The sequence below is a fragment of the Oncorhynchus kisutch genome, linkage group LG7, assembly GCF_002021735.2.
Source record: "Oncorhynchus kisutch isolate 150728-3 linkage group LG7, Okis_V2, whole genome shotgun sequence".
Lineage (NCBI taxonomy): Eukaryota > Metazoa > Chordata > Actinopteri > Salmoniformes > Salmonidae > Oncorhynchus > Oncorhynchus kisutch.
Window position 1 is genome coordinate 2,826,506 of NC_034180.2, and position 20,749 is coordinate 2,847,254.

Sequence of the window (20,749 nt, forward strand, 5' to 3'; positions counted from 1 at the left end):
GTGCTATAAAACTACGACAGTAATTCTGACAACAACTAAGTATACACAGGTCTGGTGTGCTTGGGGACAGGAGGGAGAGATCAGAAACTGGACACCACATCATCCTCCTCAATAACTCCTTGGCTGTGTGAGATGGTCTTTGATAAGTCTGCTGGCAAAGCAGAGTCATGTCAGAGGAGCGGGAGGATCAGGTAACAGGAAGGGACCGGAGCTGGGCAGGAAATAACACTGTCTCCTTACATTAGCATTTCCTGCTAAGCTAGCCTAGCGTGGAGGAGGGGTAGGGATCTGACAGGGCTTCAGAGGAGTGGTTTGATGACATGTGAGGAAGAGGACTGCTGTGTGTGTGTGTGTGTGTGCGCGTGTGTGACGTACCAGTCTGTTGATGCGTACAAACTCCTCGGGGGTCTTGGCCCAGGGCGGTAGCTCCACGTCAGACACCACAGTCCCATCCTCCATCACCCCCAGGCTGTAGTTGTTGGCGTTTACAAACATCTCAGGGAGGTAGTAGAACTCTGGGGTCAACTCCTGGACAGACAGACAGACAGACAGACAGACAGACAGACAGACAGACAGACAGACAGACAGACAGACAGACAGACAGACAGACAGACAGACAGACAGACAGACAGACAGACAGACATTAACACTGTAGAGCCAACCTGAACCGTCCCTTCACTAAGTTATTTCACGTTCATGTACTGATAGTGGATACAGTACATTCAGAATAGTTTTGTCTCACATTTGTAGTCAATAAATCAACCCTTTTAGTTAGGGAGAACAGTATCACAGTAAGCCATTTCCTCATTAGAATAACACTGACAAGATGCTCTGTGATAAAGCCTCCAGTCTCAGTGTGTGGGACACAACATTAGAATGTGACTACTGAGGACCCACGTCATGACAGCCAGGTAGAAAGAACAGGGGACTGTGACCTTCAGAGTGAGAAGCTACAGTTTAGAGAGAGAGTTCATTAACAGAAAGAAAGAGAGCGAGAGAAAGAGAAGACATGGTGTAAAGTACATTTAGAAAGCATGTGGATATATGAGTGTGTGTATGTGTGTGTGTGAGCGGAAGGTCCTTTAATCTGGGACTGCCACTGTCGTCCCTCAGACAGCTAGTCAGACGCTAGTCGCAACACTTGAGCTGTGCCATTACTCATGGAAATTACATTTCAGACTGCTCATCTGCTGCCTGCCTGCTACCACGCTGCAAGCAGGCAGGCCGATAAAAGACATCAAAACCTAGCGCGCGCGTGCGTGTGTGTGTGCTGGGGTTTCCACGCTTTTTGAAAGGGGGGTTGTCTGTAATCGTAGAGCGCCAAACAGAATATATGATGTTCTATTTTCTATGCTTCTCAAAGGATTTTCTGAAGGATTAGAAGGAGCGACAGGTCACAGAACTCACCAGAATGTGATTGTGTGTCTCTGCACAGTTGAACACTTCGTTATAGAATTATGACATTTCACGATGGGCCCCAGAAAAACATCAACGTTCGTGTAAACTGAAGAGCTCGATTGTTAAGACCCTGAGGGTGTAAACTTTAAACCCGGCTTCATTTCTAACAAACCATAGCTCAGCCTCAATGTGTATGAAATGCCTTCATATACAGAAAGACACAAACGTTTAGATTATGGGGCAAACCAAAACATATCGTGATAAATCTTTGCCATCCCGCAAACAGAAATAAAACACTAACGTCGTTAGGAGTGTGTGTGGGCAAGTGGAACTAACTGGTAAGACTGGACAATGGAAGCGCGTGTGGAATTAACCCACTTCCCAAGCGCCTCCTGATACGTACAACAAACAATAGCACGACACCCAATGTCAATCCCGTGTTTAATCAGCGTACATCTACCCCTCGTGATATACTGAACCTACCCATCAACATAACAAGTGTCAAACAGCAGGGAATTGAACCATGGATTTACGTATGGAGCAGGCACTCATATTTCAACATGATACATCCACAGCCAGTATATAAACAGAGCACCGCAAGTATGAAGACAAGCCACAACACAAGTATAACTCTTCATTTGATACCACTATAAAACAATAGCTAATGAGTGAGTAACTCCTAATAAAATAACCTGTTAATAAAGCATTGAGGAGCAGTTGTCTTGTAACGTGTCCTGGGTCATGTTCAGTTGGCACAAAACGTAATAAAACAGAGTGAGACAGGGGAGGTACTACTTGTCTGAAACAGGAACACTTGTTTTTTTTTTCAGTAGCAAAATGTTTTGCTACAGTTGCAAAACGTTTTGTGTGTGTAACCCTAACCTTGTGAGGGTTAGCCTAGTGGTTAGAGTGTTGGAATAGTAACCGAAAGGTTGCAAGTTCAAATCCCCGAGCTGACAAGGTACAAATCTGTCATTCTGCTCCTGAACATGCAGTTAACCCACTGTTCCTAGGCCATCATTGAAAATAAGAATTTGTTCTTAACTGACTTGCCTAGTTAAATAAAGGTAAAATAAATAAATAAAATGAACACAACCCAGTTCTGTCCGACTAGAGCTGAACCAGTGAACCGTCTCCTAGGTCGTGTTCAGTTGGCACAAAACGGAGTGCCTAGGTTTTGCTACGGTAGGACTTAATGAACAAGACCCTGAACTGTTTGACAGAACACAGTGTGACTGGGCCTGCTGACTGGTCACTGTCCTGATGGACAGAGAGAGAGAGACAGGGTGACATTCTGACATCAGGGATGACCAGACCAGAGTCAACACCCATCGGTCATGTCCTCGTCTCCCTGTGACATGGCTGTGTGTGACAACCTGACATGCGAATACATACTGGCAAATAGGCTACAGGTAGGAGCTGGGAACTGGTCAGCGCATGTGATGAGATGTTCTGTAAGGGCTGCACGCATGTACGCACATGTACGCACACACACAACAACACACACAGAATCCCTGGAAGGCTTTCTATCAATCAAACTCAGACCTGAGAACAGTCCTCACTGCGTCCAACAGGATGGAGACAAATACACGATTAGACAGGACGCTAGTGAGTTCACTTCCTCTAGATGTGTTGTGTGGGTGGTAACCCGAGACATGGGGCGGTAGCTAGCCGGAGAGATACCCTGTGTCAGTCCATAACCACATATCCAAACCTACAGATGGACCGGAGGGGAGCTCAGTCAGGAGAGAAAGAACCAAGCACATGTTCTGTCATCACAACCAATCCATGTCATACTACCATGAAAGCTTCAGAGACTACTGATCAAAGGTTCCAAACTAATCCCCCGCTGCCCTGCCTCCTCCCCCCTCCTTTGCTACTTCAGTCAATCTTGAATTGAACCTTTGGCCTATTGGGCCCCCTCTCCACTGGGCTTTGGGTCGATGGCGGGTCAGAACATTGGGCCCCTTCTCCACTGGGCTTTGGGTCGATGGCGGGTCAGAACATTGGGCCCCCTCTCCACTGGGCTTTGGGTCTATGGCGGGTCAGAACATTGGGCCCCCTCTCCACTGGGCTTTGGGTCGATGGCGGGTCAGAACATTGGGCCCCCTCTCCACTGGGCTTTGGGTCTATGGCGGGTCAGAACATTGGGCCCCCTCTCCACTGGGCTTTGGGTCTATGGCGGGTCAGAACATTGGGCCCATGGCGGGTCAGAACAGTGGGCCCCCTCTCCACTGGGCTTTGGGTCTATGGCGGGTCAGAACAGTGGGCCCCCTCTCCACTGGGCTATGGGTCTATGGTGGGTCAGACCAATCCTCTGCTACAGTTTGGGTCTCTAAGGCCCCAACCCTCCTCTTTTAACAAGTGACCCACGCTCTTAAAACATTTATGATTACAGGCAGCCATCTTGTTTCAAATGTAGACTTGGCCTGCTCTTTGGGCCTGGGTCGGGTGGAGTGGTGGCTGGGGGAGTTGGAAGGAGTTGACGGTTGATCGCGCTTCGCCTCCAATGATAAAACATATGGCTCGCATTACCGGTAACACTTGATTGCGAAAGCCCAGGGAGAGAGAGAGAGAACCTAGCTTGGTCTCAGTCTAGACCTGTCACAGTGGATCAACCACAAGAGCTCCACTCCACATCAAAACACACAGGACCAGGCTCAACCCTGCACTCAATAATACAGCTTCCATGTTGAGTTGAGTTTAGCCACGTCAAAATAACAGAACGTTCTTTCCTCGCATGGATGATCTCATTCACCTTGTTAACAAAGAAGGGTTACAAATGAGATGTATCAATTTAGCATGCTAAGTATACCATTTAGCTTTAGCTTCAGGACTATTGTAGGAAACTCTAAGAACCTTCTATTCCTCCTAAAGGGGGGGAAAAGTCTTAGTGTGTTTTGTATCCCAGTGCATAACGTGGTGATAACAGGTTAAAGACACCAGTCCAGTCTGTCTGTAGCGTAGGAGAGACCGTGATGACCTCTGGCCACAATCCCCTGACCCTTCCTGACCTTTTGCCTTAGCCCAAAGGCATCGTTGTGTGTGTGTGTGTGTGTACTGTTGAAGTGTACTGGGGGGAGGGGGCCTATGGCCCCTGCAGTGACCCATGACAGGACAGGATTGGGGATCACAGAAGCTGGCCTCTGACCACAGTAGAGCAGGGGCCACTGCACATAATGGAGGGACCGGGGCAGAGAGTGTAGCGGGGAGGCCCCCTGTATTTCCCCCACCTTGTTAAGAAGGGCCGGGGGTCTCCTTCAGCCCTTCACCCCCCCGGCCCTTCTTAACAAGGTGGGGGAAATACAGGGGGTCTCCTTCAGCCCTTCACCCCCCCGGCCCTTCTTAACAAGGTGGGGGAAATACAGGGGGTCTCCTTCAGCCCTTCACCCCCCCGGCCCTTCTTAACAAGGTGGGGGAAATACAGGGGGCCGTGCCGCCACCTCAGACTGGACAAATTTACACCAGGCCTCCCCGGGCCGACCCCATGGAAGCAAGAGGCCTCGTAAAATGGCCGACCTTCAGTTTGAGGTCAGGTTTTGTGGAGTGGACAGGTTTAAGATGTGAGGAAGTGGGCTTGTTGTTTTTAAACCAGTGTGTTTGTTTGGTCATTAGATTAGCCACTTTCTCTCTCCGGTGATGAGAGGGAGAAGAGGGGCCTTTGAGAAGGCTTTAGGCTAATTCAATGAAAAGGGTGTAATTTGAAAGTTGAATGTTTGTTTGGAATACGTTTGGAAAATAATGTTGACATTTGACCCCCTAGCTTTGAAAAGCATATTAAGAACATATTCTTATTTATTATAAGCTAAATCTGATATCACTGTCTAAATCAATTGATATCCATCAATCACAAACAAACTAAAGTGTGTTTATTTCCACACAGAAAACCATACATTTTATCAAACACTTCTATCACAACTAAAAGGTAACCAGTCTGTAGAGACTGATGCCACCCTCTCCTCCTATCCTAGTTTGTTCCCTGTCTCCTGGGGTCTGGACAGTGGTGGCCTCTCCTCCTATCCTAGTTTGTTCCCTGTCTCCTGGGGTCTGGACAGTGGTGGCCTCTCCTCCTATCCTAGTTTGTTCCCTGTCTCCTGGGGTCTGGACAGTGGTGGCCTCTCCTCCTATCCTAGTTTGTTCCCTGTCTCCTGGGGTCTGGACAGTGGTGGCCTCTCCTCCTATCCTAGTTTGTTCCCTGTCTCCTGGGGTCTGGACAGTGGTGGCCTCTGCTCCTATCCTAGTTTGTGCCCTGTCTCCTGGGGTCTGGACAGTGGTGGCCTCTCCTCCTATCCTAGTTTGTTCCCTGTCTCCTGGGGTCTGGACAGTGGTGGCCTCTCCTCCTATCCTAGTATGTTCCCTGTCTCCTGGGGTCTGGACAGTGGTGGCCTCTCCTCCTATCCTAGTTTGTTCCCTGTCTCCTGGGGTCTGGACAGTGGTGGCCTCTCCTCCTATCCTAGTTTGTTCCCTGTCTCCTGGGGTCTGGACAGTGGTGGCCTCTGCTCCTATCCTAGTTTGTTCCCTGTCTGCTGGGGTCTGGACAGTGGTGGCCTCTCCTCCTATCCTAGTATGTTCCCTGTCTCCTGGGGTCTGGACAGTGGTGGCCTCTGCTCCTATCCTAGTTTGTTCCCTGTCTCCTGGGGTCTGGACAGTGGTGGCCTCTCCTCCTATCCTAGTATGTTCCCTGTCTCCTGGGGTCTGGACAGTGGTGGCCTCTCCTCCTATCCTAGTATGTTCCCTGTCTCCTGGGGTCTGGACAGTGGTGGCCTCTGCTCCTATCCTAGTATGTTCCCTGGGGTCTGGACAGTGGTGGCCTCTCCTCCTATCCTAGTATGTTCCCTGTCTCCTGGGGTCTGGACAGTGGTGGCCTCTCCTCCTATCCTAGTATGTTCCCTGTCTCCTGGGGTCTGGACAGTGGTGGCCTCTCCCCACACTGGCGGGCTGCTGAAGGGTCTGGAGGTGTTGAGGGTCTCGTTGTGTGTGAACTTGTGTGTGAACGTCCAGAGAAGTGTGCAATCCTCGGAGGCCCTCTCTAGTCGATACTCTGGTACACTGTCTGTCTTTCAACAGCTAGCTCCACAGTGAGGAGGTGGAGGCATTGTGTGTGTGGGTGTGTGTGTGTCGCTACCTTGACGTCGGACGTGTCTCTCTGGCAGTTCCTCCAGGCCCGGGACACAGAGGAGAAGGTGCGGTCAGCGTGGTCAAACTTCCCTCCCTGGAAGTTGAGGAACATGGTGGTGAAGGGTTCCTGGAAAATGAGAGAAGAAGAATAATAGAAGAGAACGAGAGAAGAGAACGAGAGAAGAAGAATGAGAGAATGATCAGTTATCCACATATCCTCCTAATAGTGTGCTGTGACACTGTGGTGTACTGTACATTTGAGAAAAAGGAGAAGAAGAAATGACATTTGACCCCACATCCTTATGATTAAGCGTTTTTATACTATGGTAAAATGAGTCTGAATGTGTACACTGAGTATACCCCCTCAAAACAGCCTTAATCAGTCAGGAATCCAGTCTACAGGGTGTCAAAAGTGCTCTAAAGGAATGCTGGCCCATGTTGACTCCAATGCTTCCCACAGTTGTGTCAAGTTGGCTGGATGTCCTTTGGGAGGAGGAACATTCTTAATACACACAGGAAACTGTTGAGTGTGAAAAACACTTTCATAGTGAATACGCTTATATGGACAGGGGGGGGGGGGGGGGGGGGTCTGATTCTAGATCAGCACTCTTACTCTGAGATTATTTTGAATACAGGACCGGGACTTTTAAGGTCTGCCCTAGTGTTCATTTGGGCTTCCTATCCCATCCATACGTTGACACTTGATTTGAAGGGCATTTGGTAAAGTGGATTTAAAATAAGCCAGTAATAAGCCAGCTAATGATGTGATGGGATCAATGGTTGTTTCCATAGGGAGCTACTGGGACAATTACAGGACAATTCAAGGGCCCTGGAAGGTTAGAATCCCTCCCTGCATGGCAGAATGGTCCCCTGTGGATGGAACAGAAAGAGTCTGATATCGGCTGGATGAGGGTTACATACAGTGACCAATATAACTAGCAAAAGCACCACGTGGGAGAAAGATAACTTCATGAAATCTTTAGATTGAGTAGTTTCGAAGCAGAAGTTAAAAAAATTGTACAGAATAATAGCCACTCATTAAACATAGTTAAATTGAAGACTTAATAAAAATTAAAAATAAATAAAAATTCTGAGTTCCTCTTATGTTGCAAAGACACACAGAAATAATCACGTTATGAATTTAGCTTCGGCGTGCTGCTTCTCTGTTTTACGAGCAGCACAACATAGAAATAACCAAGGCCAGCCAGGGACAATACACTGTGCATACGTTAGCGTGTAGATGGAGCCTGTATTTCACTGTGACATAAATCAACCCGACTCTCTATGAATCCATGGCCAATTAGAAAACAACAATTAGCTGCAATGGGGCGTGCTTCAAGTCTAATGATGAATAGGTAGTAAATATTACACCATGACGGGTAGGTGGCAACTGTAATGCATTCATTTCTAAATGTAATCTGTTTTTCAGAAAGCAGTGACAAAAATGAAGGCCTAAATCCTATTCTATACACATCGTGGTGGGATTCAGTTATTTCATTTAACCTTAAAATGGACCAAGTTGAACCATTGAGGTCAAAATAAGTATTTTGCCATTTTAAACTGTCGAAAAAGGCAAGTTACCGTCACAAGCGAGACATTTGCACCGGATAGGTGAAGTGAAATGTGTTGTTTTACAGGGTCAGCCATAGCAGTACGGCAATCCTGGAGAAAATTTGGGTAAAGTGCCTTGTTCAAGGACACGTCGACAGATTTTTCACCTCGGCGGCTCGGGTATTGTAACCAGTGACATTTCGGTTACTGGCCCCGACGCTCTAACCGCTAGGCTACCTGGGAGTAGGTGGGGTGGATATAGTTGGGGTACAGTTGGGGGAAGTTAACTTACGATGCGCAGTAGCCACATCTGGGTGAAGGAGGAGGTGGAGTAGTGGGTTCCGTAGTGGAACTTGGGCACCTGGTCGTCCTCCCAGGATTCATAGCGGTCGTTGAAGAACGCCGCCCTCTTGGGGTTCAGGGCACCAATGGGCTGTGAGGAGAAAGAAACGCAAAATGTTATTACAACGTTATTACAACAGAGACTGATAGACACGGAATAGAGATAAAAGAGAAACAGAGAGAAAGAGTGGCAGTACAAAGAGAGGAAAGAAACATTTTATAACACAGTACAATTGAACTCTTTTAGCTTTCAGAGAGCAGACTTTGCTTCAAACACAGGGCATATATATTCAAATGATGTTAGTAACCTTTGCGCGTTCGCCGAATGAATATTAGATGCTGTGTTGTTTTGAGGATCAATCCATTCCAACAGAGTGCATTTCACTTCATAGCCCTGAAACACAACCCCCTGCGGCTAGTCTGTCAGAGAGAACGAATGTGTTGCGATGAAAGGAGGCCTAGGAACATCAATAGCAAGGGCCGGGAGGTTCCTTCTTCCATTTTTATTAATCTGTAGCTAATATACTAGTCAGGAGAAGCAGCCTCCATTGTGGGTCTAAAAAATGTGTCAGTTGCATTAAATTCCCATTGATCTCAGAGAAACCAATACCTGGCTGAGCCTGGCTTATTATTTAAATGCTCATTTATAGAAATCACTTTTTTACCCGTTCAATTTTTATTAGTCTTCTATTAGCCGCCCTCCTCTTCATCCCTCGCTCCAAAACACACCTCCTCTCTGATCAATGGTAATGGAATGATGGCCTTTTGAAGATGAAGCACTGGCTGGTGGATCGATAGGCCCTCTCTCATATCATAGTGCTGTCATGGGAGGCCTCGTCCAGGCTGGGGAGAGGCTATTGATCTGATGCTGCTGTTACTGTGTCGGGTGGGTGTAATGGTGTGTGTGTCTGATTGTATCCAAGGGTGCACCCATTCAAGACCGTACCCAATTACCTTCCTTATACTCGAACAACCGGAAAAGAACAGGAACACACACACCGCCTCATGCCGACACAGTGTGCTGGGCTGTGCCGACAGTGACACACTATTGGCTTACCCAGGGCTACTGGGGGTGGGAGTACACACACTGAATTATACAGTACAACGATTGGACTGATTTATTGCCGTAATAACGTAGAGCTCATTAAAAAAAGAAAAGGCTGGAAGAGGAATATAAAATAAAAAAAGAGACTGAGTGCACTGCAATGAGAGTTAGAATAAAAGAGAGAGAGGGGGGAGAGGGAGATAGAGAGGGGGGAGAGGGGGATAGAGAGGGGGGAGAGGGGTTAGAGAGGGGGGAGAGGGGTTAGAGAGGAGGATAGAGAGGGGGGGAGAGGGATTAGAGAGGGGGGAGAGGGAGAGAGGAGGATAGAGAGGGGGGGAGAGGGATTAGAGAGGGGGAGAGGGAGATAGAGAGGGGGAAGAGGGGTTAGAGAGGGGGGAGAGGGAGAGAGAGGGGGAGAGGGAGAGAGGGGGATAGAGGGGGGGAGAGGGGAAGAGAAAAATAGAGCGAGAGCGCAAGAGCGAGAGATGAGCGAGAGAGAGAGAACGAGGAAGAAAAAGAGAGAGTGCTCTACACTCTACATTGTTTACTGCTGTAAATTACGTCCGGGTGGAGAGCGATGCGCGGCGAGGAGGGCGGCGGTACAATAGAGCGGTGGTGACAGCGTCATACATCAGGGCCGTCCCCGGTGAGGAGTGCTCTGATCGAGTGAACGCTGCCCATTGGGCTAATATGTTCAGGCGGTGCCTGAGAATAGCGCTTTGACGAGCGCTCGGATAAATGAGCTGCTAGCGTTGTTTTTAATTAGACTTTGAACGGGAATGAGATTAGAATAAACCATGGGCGGAGTTAGATGGTGTTACTGCTTCAAAGAGGAGAATATGGGAGACTTTAATCTTGGATAAGGGTTTTATCTTTTGTTCATCCAGAATGTAGATTAGGAAGGTGTTGGGAAATGGTTATTGTGGCATCATTATTACACCATAGAATTAGCTTACACGTATAAAGTACTATGCTAGCCAACTGCTACCCATAGACACTCAACTATACTAGAGGCGTCACTACAGACCCTGGTTCGATTCCAGGCTGTATCACAACCGGCCGTGATTGGGAGATCCCGGTGCACAAATTGGCCCAGCGTCATCCGGGTTTGGGCGGGGTAGGTTGTCACTGTAAATAAGAATTTGTTCTTAACTGACGTGTCTAGTTAAATTAAATAAAAACTATACAAGATGGTGTCGGTGATGTGTAATCTTTTACGTGACGCTAAATCCTCTAACATATTGGAACAACAGGAAGTGCATCATACAGTAACACATTGTGTTGATATACCGTTTGCAGATCAAATAGAGATTTATATTATCAAAGGACTCTGATCACAGACACAAATAAAATCATTCAACAGTTAACCGAAATCAAACCTAATGTCAACTGGATAATACAAACAATCTTCCACTACAGAACATTTCTCAGATCTGAATTCAAATGTCAAAGACATCAAAGGCAAACATTTCTATCAAGATGAGCAGAAACCAGACAGTAGCATATAGTAACCATTACATCTCTCCAAATTATAAGGGTCAGCAGTGATACAACAAACTATAATATTTTCACATTTAAGGATTATTTGACTAAATAAATCGCTCATTTAGGAAGGCTCAGTCTGAGCTTTGCCAGAGAGCCTTGAGACATAAATCAAACTGTGGTTTTGAGAGGACTGTTTATATAGAATGTCCTATTTAAACAGTGAGAATGACGTGGTGTTTGAGGGGTGTCAGAAAACATATGGGACGCATCTTGAAATCAATACCCCATTAGCCCCCCGCGCGGTGCCAAAGTACGAGAGCCCTGGAACCGCTCAATATAAAGCTGCGTTGTTTTTGCTACATTGCAAATACAGGACCCCAAACCTGTCCAGGTCAACACCTCGTTCAAGCATCCCGTTTCAGGAGTCCTTCCAAATTGCCTGTTTAAAAATGCTCTCAACGTTAGAGCAGGGGTGCGTCCCAAACGTCACCCTATTCATAACATAGTGCACTACTACTACTAAGGAGCGTCCAAGAGTAGTGCACTCGATAGGGACTAAGGTTGTCTAGTGTAAGACCGTGTCCTTATCGTGGTGACTACAATGTTATCTCTGGGCTGGCGTTTCATGTCAGGGCGAGGTCAGAGTTTAGGATGAGAAAGAGCCCCGGAGTATGAACGGAATCGCTCTGATAGAAGGAACATACATTTGTGAGGACATGCACACACACACGCATGACAGTGTGTGACCCACGGGCGTTCGTGGCAATTTCAGCCTCTCAATGTCACAAGACTCTCACATGACCTGTTTCTATCAAAGCAGAGCACGACATGAGAGGGGAGGGGAGGGAGGGAGGGAGGGTAGACTGAAAATAATCATAATTTGGGGGGTGCGTATATTGGTCCTGTTACTTCACAAGGGTATATGGAAATGTGTTTTTTTTGCATATCCCACGGCCAGGGTCGCCATTGTACAGCAACCCTGGAGAATTTAGGGTTACGTGCCTTGCTCAAGGGCACAGCGACAGATATTTAAATGTTTTATTTATTTTTATGTTCACCTTGTCGTCTCCAGTATTCGAACCAGCAACCTTTCGTTTACTGGCACAACGCTCCAACCTCGAGTAAAAGAGGAGAGAGAGAAGGAGAGATATCAGAAGGGGGGATTATGACGAACCAAACTAAACGAGCAGCCAATAGAGGAGGATAACCGAGCGTCGGAGCGGCTGTCCTTTCCCAGACGATGCAGCCTGCCACGCTCCACTGGTCATACACTGATATCACACCATGTCAACAGCATGAATAAAACTGGTGTAGTAAAGATTGGTCGGCCCCGCGTCTCTCCTTCCTTCACTCCCTTGATCTTCAATGATAATGGGGGGGATGAGGGAGGCAGAGAGAGTAGAGAGGGATAGGGAGAGGCAGAGAGAGTAGAGAGGGATAGGGAGAGGCAGAGAGAGTAGAGAGGGATAGGGAGAGTCAGAGAGAGTAGAGGGATAGGGAGAGTCAGAGAGAGTAGAGAGGGATAGGGAGAGGCAGAGAGAGGGGGTGAAACAAAAAAAGTCTGCCCTCTCTCCCTCTTCCTTCCCCTTGTTCTGTCGTTCTCCCTCTCTCTCCCCCTGTTCTGTCGTTCTCCCTCTCTCTCCCCCTGTTCTGTCGTTCTCCCTCTCTCTCTCCCCGTTCTGTCGTTCTCCCTCTCTCTCTCCCTGTTCTGTCGTTCTCCCTCTCTCTCTCCCCCTGTTCTGTCGTTCTCCCTCTCTCTCTCCCCCCTGTTCTGTCGTTCTCCTTCTCTCCCCCCCTGTTCTGTCGTTCTCCTTCTCTCCCCCCTTGTTCTGTCGTTCTCCTTCTCTCCCCCCTTGTTCTGTCGTTCTCCTCTCTCCCCCCTTGTTCTGTCGTTCTCCTCTCTCCCCCCTTGTTCTGTCGTTCTCCTCTCTCCCCCCTTGTTCTGTCGTTCTCCTCTCTCCCCCTTGTTCTGTCGTTCTCCTCTCTCCCCCCTTGTTCTGTCGTTCTCCTCTCTCCCCCTTGTTCTGTCGTTCTCCTCTCTCCCCCCTTGTTCTGTCGTTCCTCCCCCTTGTTCTGTCGTTCTCCTCTCTCCCCCTTGTTCTGTCGTTCTCCTCTCTCCCCCCTTGTTCTGTCGTTCTCCTCTCTCCCCCCTTGTTCTGTCGTTCTCCTCTCTCCCCCCTTGTTGTCGTTCTCCTCTCTCCCCCCTTGTTCTGTCGTTCTCCTCTCTCCCCCCTTGTTCTGTCGTTCTCCTCTCTCCCCCCTTGTTCTGTCGTTCTCCTTCTCTCCCCCCTTGTTCTGTCGTTCTCCTTCTCTCCCCCCTTGTTCTGTCGTTCTCCTTCTCTCCCCCCTTGTTCTGTCGTTCTCCTTCTCTCCCCCCTTGTTCTGTCGTTCTCCTTCTCTCCCCCCTTGTTCTGTCGTTCTCCTTCTCTCCCCCCTTGTTCTGTCGTTCTCCTTCTCTCCCCCCTTGTTCTGTCGTCTCCTTCTCTCTCCCCTTGTTCTGTCGTTCTCCTTCTCTCTCCCCTTGTTCTGTCGTTCTCCTTCTCTCTCCCCTTGTTCTGTCGTTTCTCCTTCTCTCTCCCCTTGTTCTGTCGTTCTCCTTCTCTCTCCCCTTGTTCTGTCGTTCTCCTTCTCTCTCCCTTGTTCTGTCGTTCTCCTTCTCTCTCCCCTTGTTCTGTCGTTCTCCTTCTCTCTCCCCTTGTTCTGTCGTTCTCCTTCTCTCTCCCCTTGTTCTGTCGTTCTCCTTCTCTCTCCCCTTGTTCTGTCGTTCTCCTTCTCTCTCCCCTTGTTCTGTCGTTCTCCTTCTCTCTCCCCTTGTTCTGTCGTTCTCCTTCTCTCTCCCTTGTTCTGTCGTTCTCCTTCTCTCTCCCCTTGTTCTGTCGTTCTCCTTCTCTCTCCCCTTGTTCTGTCGTTCTCCTTCTCTCTCCCCTTGTTTCTGTCGTTCTCCTTCTCTCTCCCCTTGTTCTGTCGTTCTCCTTCTCTCTCCCCTTGTTCTGTCGTTCTCCTTCTCTCTCCCCCTTGTTCTGTCGTTCTCCTTCTCTCTCCCCTTGTTCTGTCGTTCTCCTTCTCTCTCCCCTTGTTCTGTCGTTCTCCTTCTCTCTCCCCTTGTTCTGTGTTCTCCTTCTCTCTCCCCTTGTTCTGTCGTTCTCCTTCTCTCTCCCCTTGTTCTGTCGTTCTCCTTCTCTCTCCCCTTGTTCTGTCGTTCTCCTTCTCCTCCCCCTTGTTCTGTCGTTCTCCTTCTCTCTCCCCTTGTTCTGTCGTTCTCCTTCTCTCTCCCCTTGTTCTGTCGTTCTCCTTCTCTCTCCCTTGTTCTGTCGTTCTCCTTCTCTCTCCCTTGTTCTGTCGTTCTCCTTCTCTCTCCCCTTGTTCTGTCGTTCTCCTTCTCTCTCCCCTTGTTCTGTCGTTCTCCTTCTCTCTCCCCTTGTTCTGTCGTTCTCCTTCTCTCTCCCCTTGTTCTGTCGTTCTCCTTCTCTCTCCCCTTGTTCTGTCGTTCTCCTTCTCTCTCCCCTTGTTCTGTCGTTCTCCTTCTCTCTCCCCTTGTTTCCTGTTCTGTCGTCGTCTCCTTCTCTCTCCCCTTGTTCTGTCGTTCTCCTTCTCTCTCCCCTTGTTCTGTCGTTCTCCTTCTCTCTCCCCTTGTTCTGTCGTTCTCCTTTTCTCCCTTCTGTCGTTCTCCTTCTCTCTCCCCTTGTTCTGTCGTTCTCCTTCTCTCTCCCCTTGTTCTGTCGTTCTCCTTCTCTCTCCCCTTGTTCTGTCGTTCTCCTTCTCTCTCCCCTTGTTCTGTCGTTCTCCTTCTCTCTCCCCTTGTTCTGTCGTTCTCCTTCTCTCTCCCCTTGTTCTGTCGTTCTCCTTCTCTCTCCCCTGGTTCTGTCGTTCTCCTTCTCTCTCCCCTTGTTCTGTCGTTCTCCTCTCTCTCCCCTGGTTCTGCGTTCTCCTTCTCTCTCCCCTGGTTCTGTCGTTCTCCTTCTCTCTCCCCTGGTTCTGTCGTTCTCCTTCTCTCTCCCCTTGTTCTGTCGTTCTCCTTCTCTCTCCCCTGGTTCTGTCGTTCTCCTTCTCTCTCCCCTTGTTCTGTCGTTCTCCTTCTCTCTCCCCTTGTTCTGTCGTTCTCCTTCTCTCTCCCCTTGTTCTGTCGTTCTCCTTCTCTCTCCCCTTGTTCTGTCGTTCTCCTTCTCTCTCCCCTTGTTCTGTCGTTCTCCTTCTCTCTCCCCTTGTTCTGTCGTTCTCCTTCTCTCTCCCCTTGTTCTGTCGTTCTCCTTCTCTCTCCCCTTGTTCTGTCGTTCTCCTTCTCTCTCCCCTTGTTCTGTCGTTCTCCTTCTCTCTCCCCTTGTTCTGTCGTTCTCCTTCTCTCTCCCCTTGTTCTGTCGTTCTCCTTCTCTCTCCCCTTGTTCTGTCGTTCTCCTTCTCTCTCCCCTTGTTCTGTCGTTCTCCTTCTCTCTCCCCTTGTTCTGTCGTTCTCCTTCTCTCTCCCCTTGTTCTATCTCATTCCCTCCCTCTCTCTGCTGCTCAGTTTCTCCCTGGGGCGTTGAGGCTCGACTGAGCACAGAGGCTGAGCTGTCCAAACTCTGGAGGAAGAGGGGGGTGAGGGGGGGGGGGGAGAGAGAGGCTGCTATGGCTGTCATGTGTCAGCCTCGTGGGCAAAATGATGTACAAATAAACAGAGCGAGAGGGGGGGGATACACAGCCGTATGGTGGGAAACACTACACAAGGGAGGTAGAGAGAGAGAAACGGCGATGGGAGGACTGGTCAAAGGAGGGCTTCTTGGAGGACGGTGTTGATGTGCATGACAGGATGAGTGTGTATGTGTGGGTGTGTATGGAAGTCGAGAAGCAGTTGTGGCAATGACAGTTCACAAAAAGGCCATAGAAGTCTTCTCAAGAGAGCATGCAATTCACTCCAGCTGAATCCATCCTCAGTCATAGCAAGATGGACGCGTCTGCATTCCACCTCCACCTCAGAATCCTTTGCCAGCCAGGGCAGACTTGGGCCAGGCGCACCATTAAAAGTGAATGGCCAACTCTGTGTGGCTCTAGAGTGCATTACTTCCCAGGTATACTCTGCATGTTCATTACTCCCCATGCCTGTTGTTTCCTGTGGCCCGGCTGATTTATTCAGCCATTTTGGCATAAGCCAGACACGGGCGCTCCATCATCTCACTCTCAAAGTAATCTTCTGTCCTCCCACCATTGGGCGCCATTACACATAATGAATGGCCGTTCTGGGGCTGCTGCAACTGGCAGGCTTTAGAGATGGGCCTTTTAAAAGTGTGTGTGTGTGTTTTAAAAGCTTCAGGGGGGGAGAGTAAGACATCTTCAACTGTTCTAAGCTTAATCATCTGTAGAGAGCATTCCTATACTTCAGAGGGAGCGGCGAGAGGGGACTTAAGACTGACTTCAATTAGTAAATAATGGAGTTCTGCACATGAAAGAGGAAATGCAATTTTAGACTTCTGTCCAGGTGAAATACAAAATGGAGTCTTGGTATTACATGACTTCCTCTATAGGTGTGTAAGCAGTGATACCGTCTAAGAGTACCCCTTAACGTATGCTTCCTAGTCGAAACCGTTTCTGCATACATTATGACGACATTCTATTACGTTTTTGTGAAGTTTTGGTGTTCGACAGCATTCAGCATATTTTTTCTTCTGGCTGTTCGAGCACACACACACACACACACACACACACACACACACACACACACACGTTGTTTTTTAAGGCTTTTTGAAGTTCGGTATCTGAAGTCTACGCCCCTTCGTCAGTTATTGGTCAACAGTAGGCATTCTTCAAAGCAGTGTTTGTTGTCGTTTAACGACATTTTTTGTTGTTGAGAAATACTGCACCAAACAACTTCGATGTAGAAAGACCTCTGTAAAAACACCTAAATTAATTACAGAGTTATTTTAGATGAACTCTGACTATTTTGAGGAAGGTTACTGACTACTGCATCTCAAGAGGGACAAATATTGGCGCTTTTTCAAGGTAAGGTATTTTAAGGTAGTATGCGAGCACATACGTTCACTTCACCTAGCAGAGGTCTGCTGGGAGCAGGACGCCTTTAGTCAGTGAAGAGAGAGAAAAATAGGGACAGACAGAGACAGAGAGACAGAGAGAGAAGCTGTTCTTTCCTCTCTGCTGTGTGTTGTACAGAGATGGCGATCAGCACCCAGTGATTACAGAGATGTCTTACTTAACTATGATCAATCGTAATTACACAGCCACTACTCAGGCCAAGGGAGTGGGCAGTGATTAACAAACAGCCTGCTAATCATTCCAACCACAACTCCCCTACATACTCCCTCACAGCCTACTGCCTTATAGGACCTTCTATCAGCGCTGACTCAGCTAGTCCCAGAGAACCTGTTTTTAGCGAGGGGTCTCTTTATTCCTAAGTGTGCGTGGGTGTGTTACCTTGGACAGGTCTCTGTAGTTGCTGGGCAGAGTGAGGTCCAGGTCTTCAGTGTCGTAGTTTGTGATGACCCAGGGGAAGACGGGGTACTGATTCAGGTCGTTGTACGTACGACCTGGAGGGAGACATGGGGGGGGGGGGGTCACAACAGTCTCAAATTAGTCAACATCATCATCAAACTTCTAGAACTGAACATGTTTAGTAATCTAAATGTCTGGACACCAAACTCTCTTTTAAATTAGAGCTTAAATGTGGAATATATTTTTACTAACTATGAAGAAAATGAAGTCAGAGGATGAAACCATGTTGGCCAAACAGAGTTTATATCATTTACATCATTGACCACATATGTTCATAATAGCCGGGTGTGTTGTCATTCCCTATGGTGACAGTCCAGTGACAGTGGGGTAACACTGGTCTTACCAGAGATGGTGTTGAGGAAGATCAGGTACTCAAAGTTGGAGATCTCTCTGCGCTGCCAGCGCTGGGTCATGTTGGAGGCCTTGTAGAGCTGCTTGGCACTGGCCTGGGAGATACGCCTGGAAGAGGGAGAACACACACTGTGTGGTGAGATGCCGGGCTCTCTCTGGTGAGATGCCGGGCTCTCTCTGGTGAGATGCCGGGCTCTCTCTGGTGAGATGCCGGGCTCTCTCTGGTGAGATGCCGGGCACTCTCTGGTGAGATGCCGGGCTCTCTCTGGTGAGATGCCGGGCTCTCTCTGGTGAGATGCCGGGCTCTCTCTGGTGAGATGCCGGGCTCTCTCTGGTGAGATGCCGGGCTCTCTCTGGTGAGATGCCGGGCTCTCTCTGGTGAGATGCCGGGCTCTCTCTGGTGAGATGCCGGGCTCTCTCTGGTGAGATGCCGGGCTCTCTCTGGTGAGATGCCGGGCTCTCTCTGGTGAGATGCCGGGCTCTCTCTGGTGAGATGCCGGGCTCTCTCTGGTGAGATGCCGGGCTCTCTCTGGGTAGATGCCGGGCTCTCTCTGGGTAGATACCGGGCTCTGTCAGGGTAGATACCGGGCTGTCTGGGTAGATACCGGGCTGTCTGGGTAGATACCGGGCTGTCTGGGTAGATACCGGGCTGTCTGGGTAGATACCGGGCTGTCTGGGTAGATACCGGGCTGTCTGGGTAGATACCGGGCTGTCTGGGTAGATACCGGGCTGTCTGGGTAGATACCGGGCTGTCTGGGTAGATACCGGGCTGTCTGGTTAGATACCGGGCTGTCTGGTTAGATACCGGGCTGTCTGGTTAGATACCGGGCTGTCTGGTTAGATACCGGGCTGTCTGGTTAGATACCGGGCTGTCTGGTTAGATACCGGGCTGTCTGGTTAGATACCGGGCTGTCTGGTTAGATACCGGGCTGTCTGGATAGATACCGGGCTGTCTGGATAGATACCGGGCTGTCTGGATAGATACCGGGCTGTCTGGATAGATACCGGGCTGTCTGGATAGATACCGGGCTGTCTGGGTAGATACCGGGCTGTATTCCAGTCCATAAGTGCTGGCAAACAAGACATTGACAACACTTTCAAAGAACAACATTTCAGACCCACTGTGAATTATGAAAACATACCAGAGGATTGGTGTGTTTCAAGATATTCAACTTCAATAATAAAACTGATTCAGTCCAAGGTCTTAGTAAAGTCTCTAAATGCAAATGTTCCAATAAGAAATAGGTATAGATATTTAGGCACACTAAATGAAAAAGACAAATATGCAATGAGTAGGGTTAATTCTTCTTCGCAAGCAGATACACACACTGATCTCCCCGCAACACACACACACACACACACACACACACACACACACACACACACACACACACACACACACACACCCGGAGCATGATGTATGCTATGGGACTTAAACAAATGACCCCCAATCCAATTAAAACAAAGGCAAATGATGGAATGAATCACTGTCACAGTGTGAGATTATAGTCATTAAACCAGCAGAAAGTCACAATCACCCCTTTACAACTCCCAGTTTATAGCTCCAAAACACTGAACAAACGTTAGGGCAGCTAAAATCAAATCAAATGCAAATAGTCTGGGTAGCCATTTGATTAGATGTTCAGGTGTCTTATGGCTTGGGGGTAAAAGCTGTTTAGAAGCCTCTTGGACCTAGACTTGGCGCTCCAGTACCGCTTGCCGTGCAGTAGCAGTGAGAACAGTCTATGTCTTGGGTGGCTGGAGTCTGACAATTTTTAGGGCCATCCCCTGACACCACCTGGTATAGAGGTCCTGGATGGCAGGAAGCTTGGCGTGATGTACCTGGCCATACTGCTGAGCAGTTGCCATTCCAGGAAGTGATACAACCAAAGATCTGAGGATTTCACGACTGTCTTGGTGTGCTTGGACCATGTTAGTTTGTTGGTGTTGTGGACATCAAGGAACATGAAGCTCTCAACCTGCTCCATTACAGCCCAGTCGATGAGAACGGGGGAGTGCTTGGTCCTCCTTTTCCTGTAGTCCAAAATATTCTACTTTGTCTTGATCAAGTGCTAACCCATATGAAGGTTAGGCCAGAGAACAAATACTAGGGAAATCTAGTTTCTTTAATGGTACCTAAAATGCTATCTGAATGTTAGTGCCAACATTTTTGAGACATTAATGTATAGTGGAAGAGAGGTTGGGGTGAAGCCTAGGTAGCCGATATACCAACAGAAAACTCTGAATGTTAGGGAAATGTTGTGGTAAACATTATAGTGTGAGGTAGAGGTACTCTAGGTTGTGGTAAACATTATAATGTGAGGTAGAGGTACTGCAGATTGTGGTAAACAGTGTGAGGTAGAGGTACTGTAGGTTATGGTAAACATTATAGTGTGAGGTAGAGGTACTGCAGGTTGTGGTAAACATTATAGTGTGAGGTAGAGGTACTGCAGATTGTGGTAAACAGTGTGAGGTAGATGTACTGGTAAACATTATAGTGTGAGGAAGAGGTACTGCAGGTTGTGGTAAACATTGTGGTAAACATTATAGTATGAGGTAAAGGTACTGTAGGCTGTGGCAAACATTATAGTGTGGGGTAAAGGTACTGTAGATTGTGGTAAACATAATGTGAGGTAGAGGTGCTGTAGATTGTGGTAAACATTATAGTGTGAGGTAGAGGTACAGTAGGTTGTGGTAAACATTGTGAGGTAGAGGTACTGCAGGTTGTGGTAAACATTGTGAGGTAGAGGCACTGCAGGTTGTGGTAAACATTATAGTGTGAGGTAGTGGTACTGCAGGTTGTGGTAAACATTGTGAGGTAGAGGCACTGCAGGTTGTGGTAAACATAGTGTGAGGTAGAGGTACTGCAGGTTGTGGTAAACATAGTGTGAGGTAGAGGTACTGCAGGTTGTGGTAAACATTATAGTGTGAGGTAGAGGTACTGCAGGTTGTGGTAAACATTATAGTGTGGGGTAGAGGTAC

At 48.3% G+C, this 20,749-nt stretch overlaps 1 protein-coding gene across 6 annotated transcripts in view; it reads right to left on the reverse strand.

The window, feature by feature from the left end:
• lrba (LPS responsive beige-like anchor protein) overlaps positions 1–20,749 on the reverse strand; it is a 343,066-nt gene that overhangs the window by 90,481 nt on the left and 231,836 nt on the right. For all 6 annotated transcript variants that reach the window (XM_031828372.1, XM_031828375.1, XM_031828374.1 and 3 more), the window contains 5 exons: positions 17,760–17,875; positions 17,339–17,451; positions 8,360–8,500; positions 6,524–6,643; positions 376–528 (listed from right to left, as the gene is read on the reverse strand). In XM_031828372.1, the coding sequence (XP_031684232.1) occupies positions 376–528; positions 6,524–6,643; positions 8,360–8,500; positions 17,339–17,451; positions 17,760–17,875 (643 nt within the window). The remainder of the gene's footprint in view (positions 1–375; positions 529–6,523; positions 6,644–8,359; positions 8,501–17,338; positions 17,452–17,759; positions 17,876–20,749) is intronic.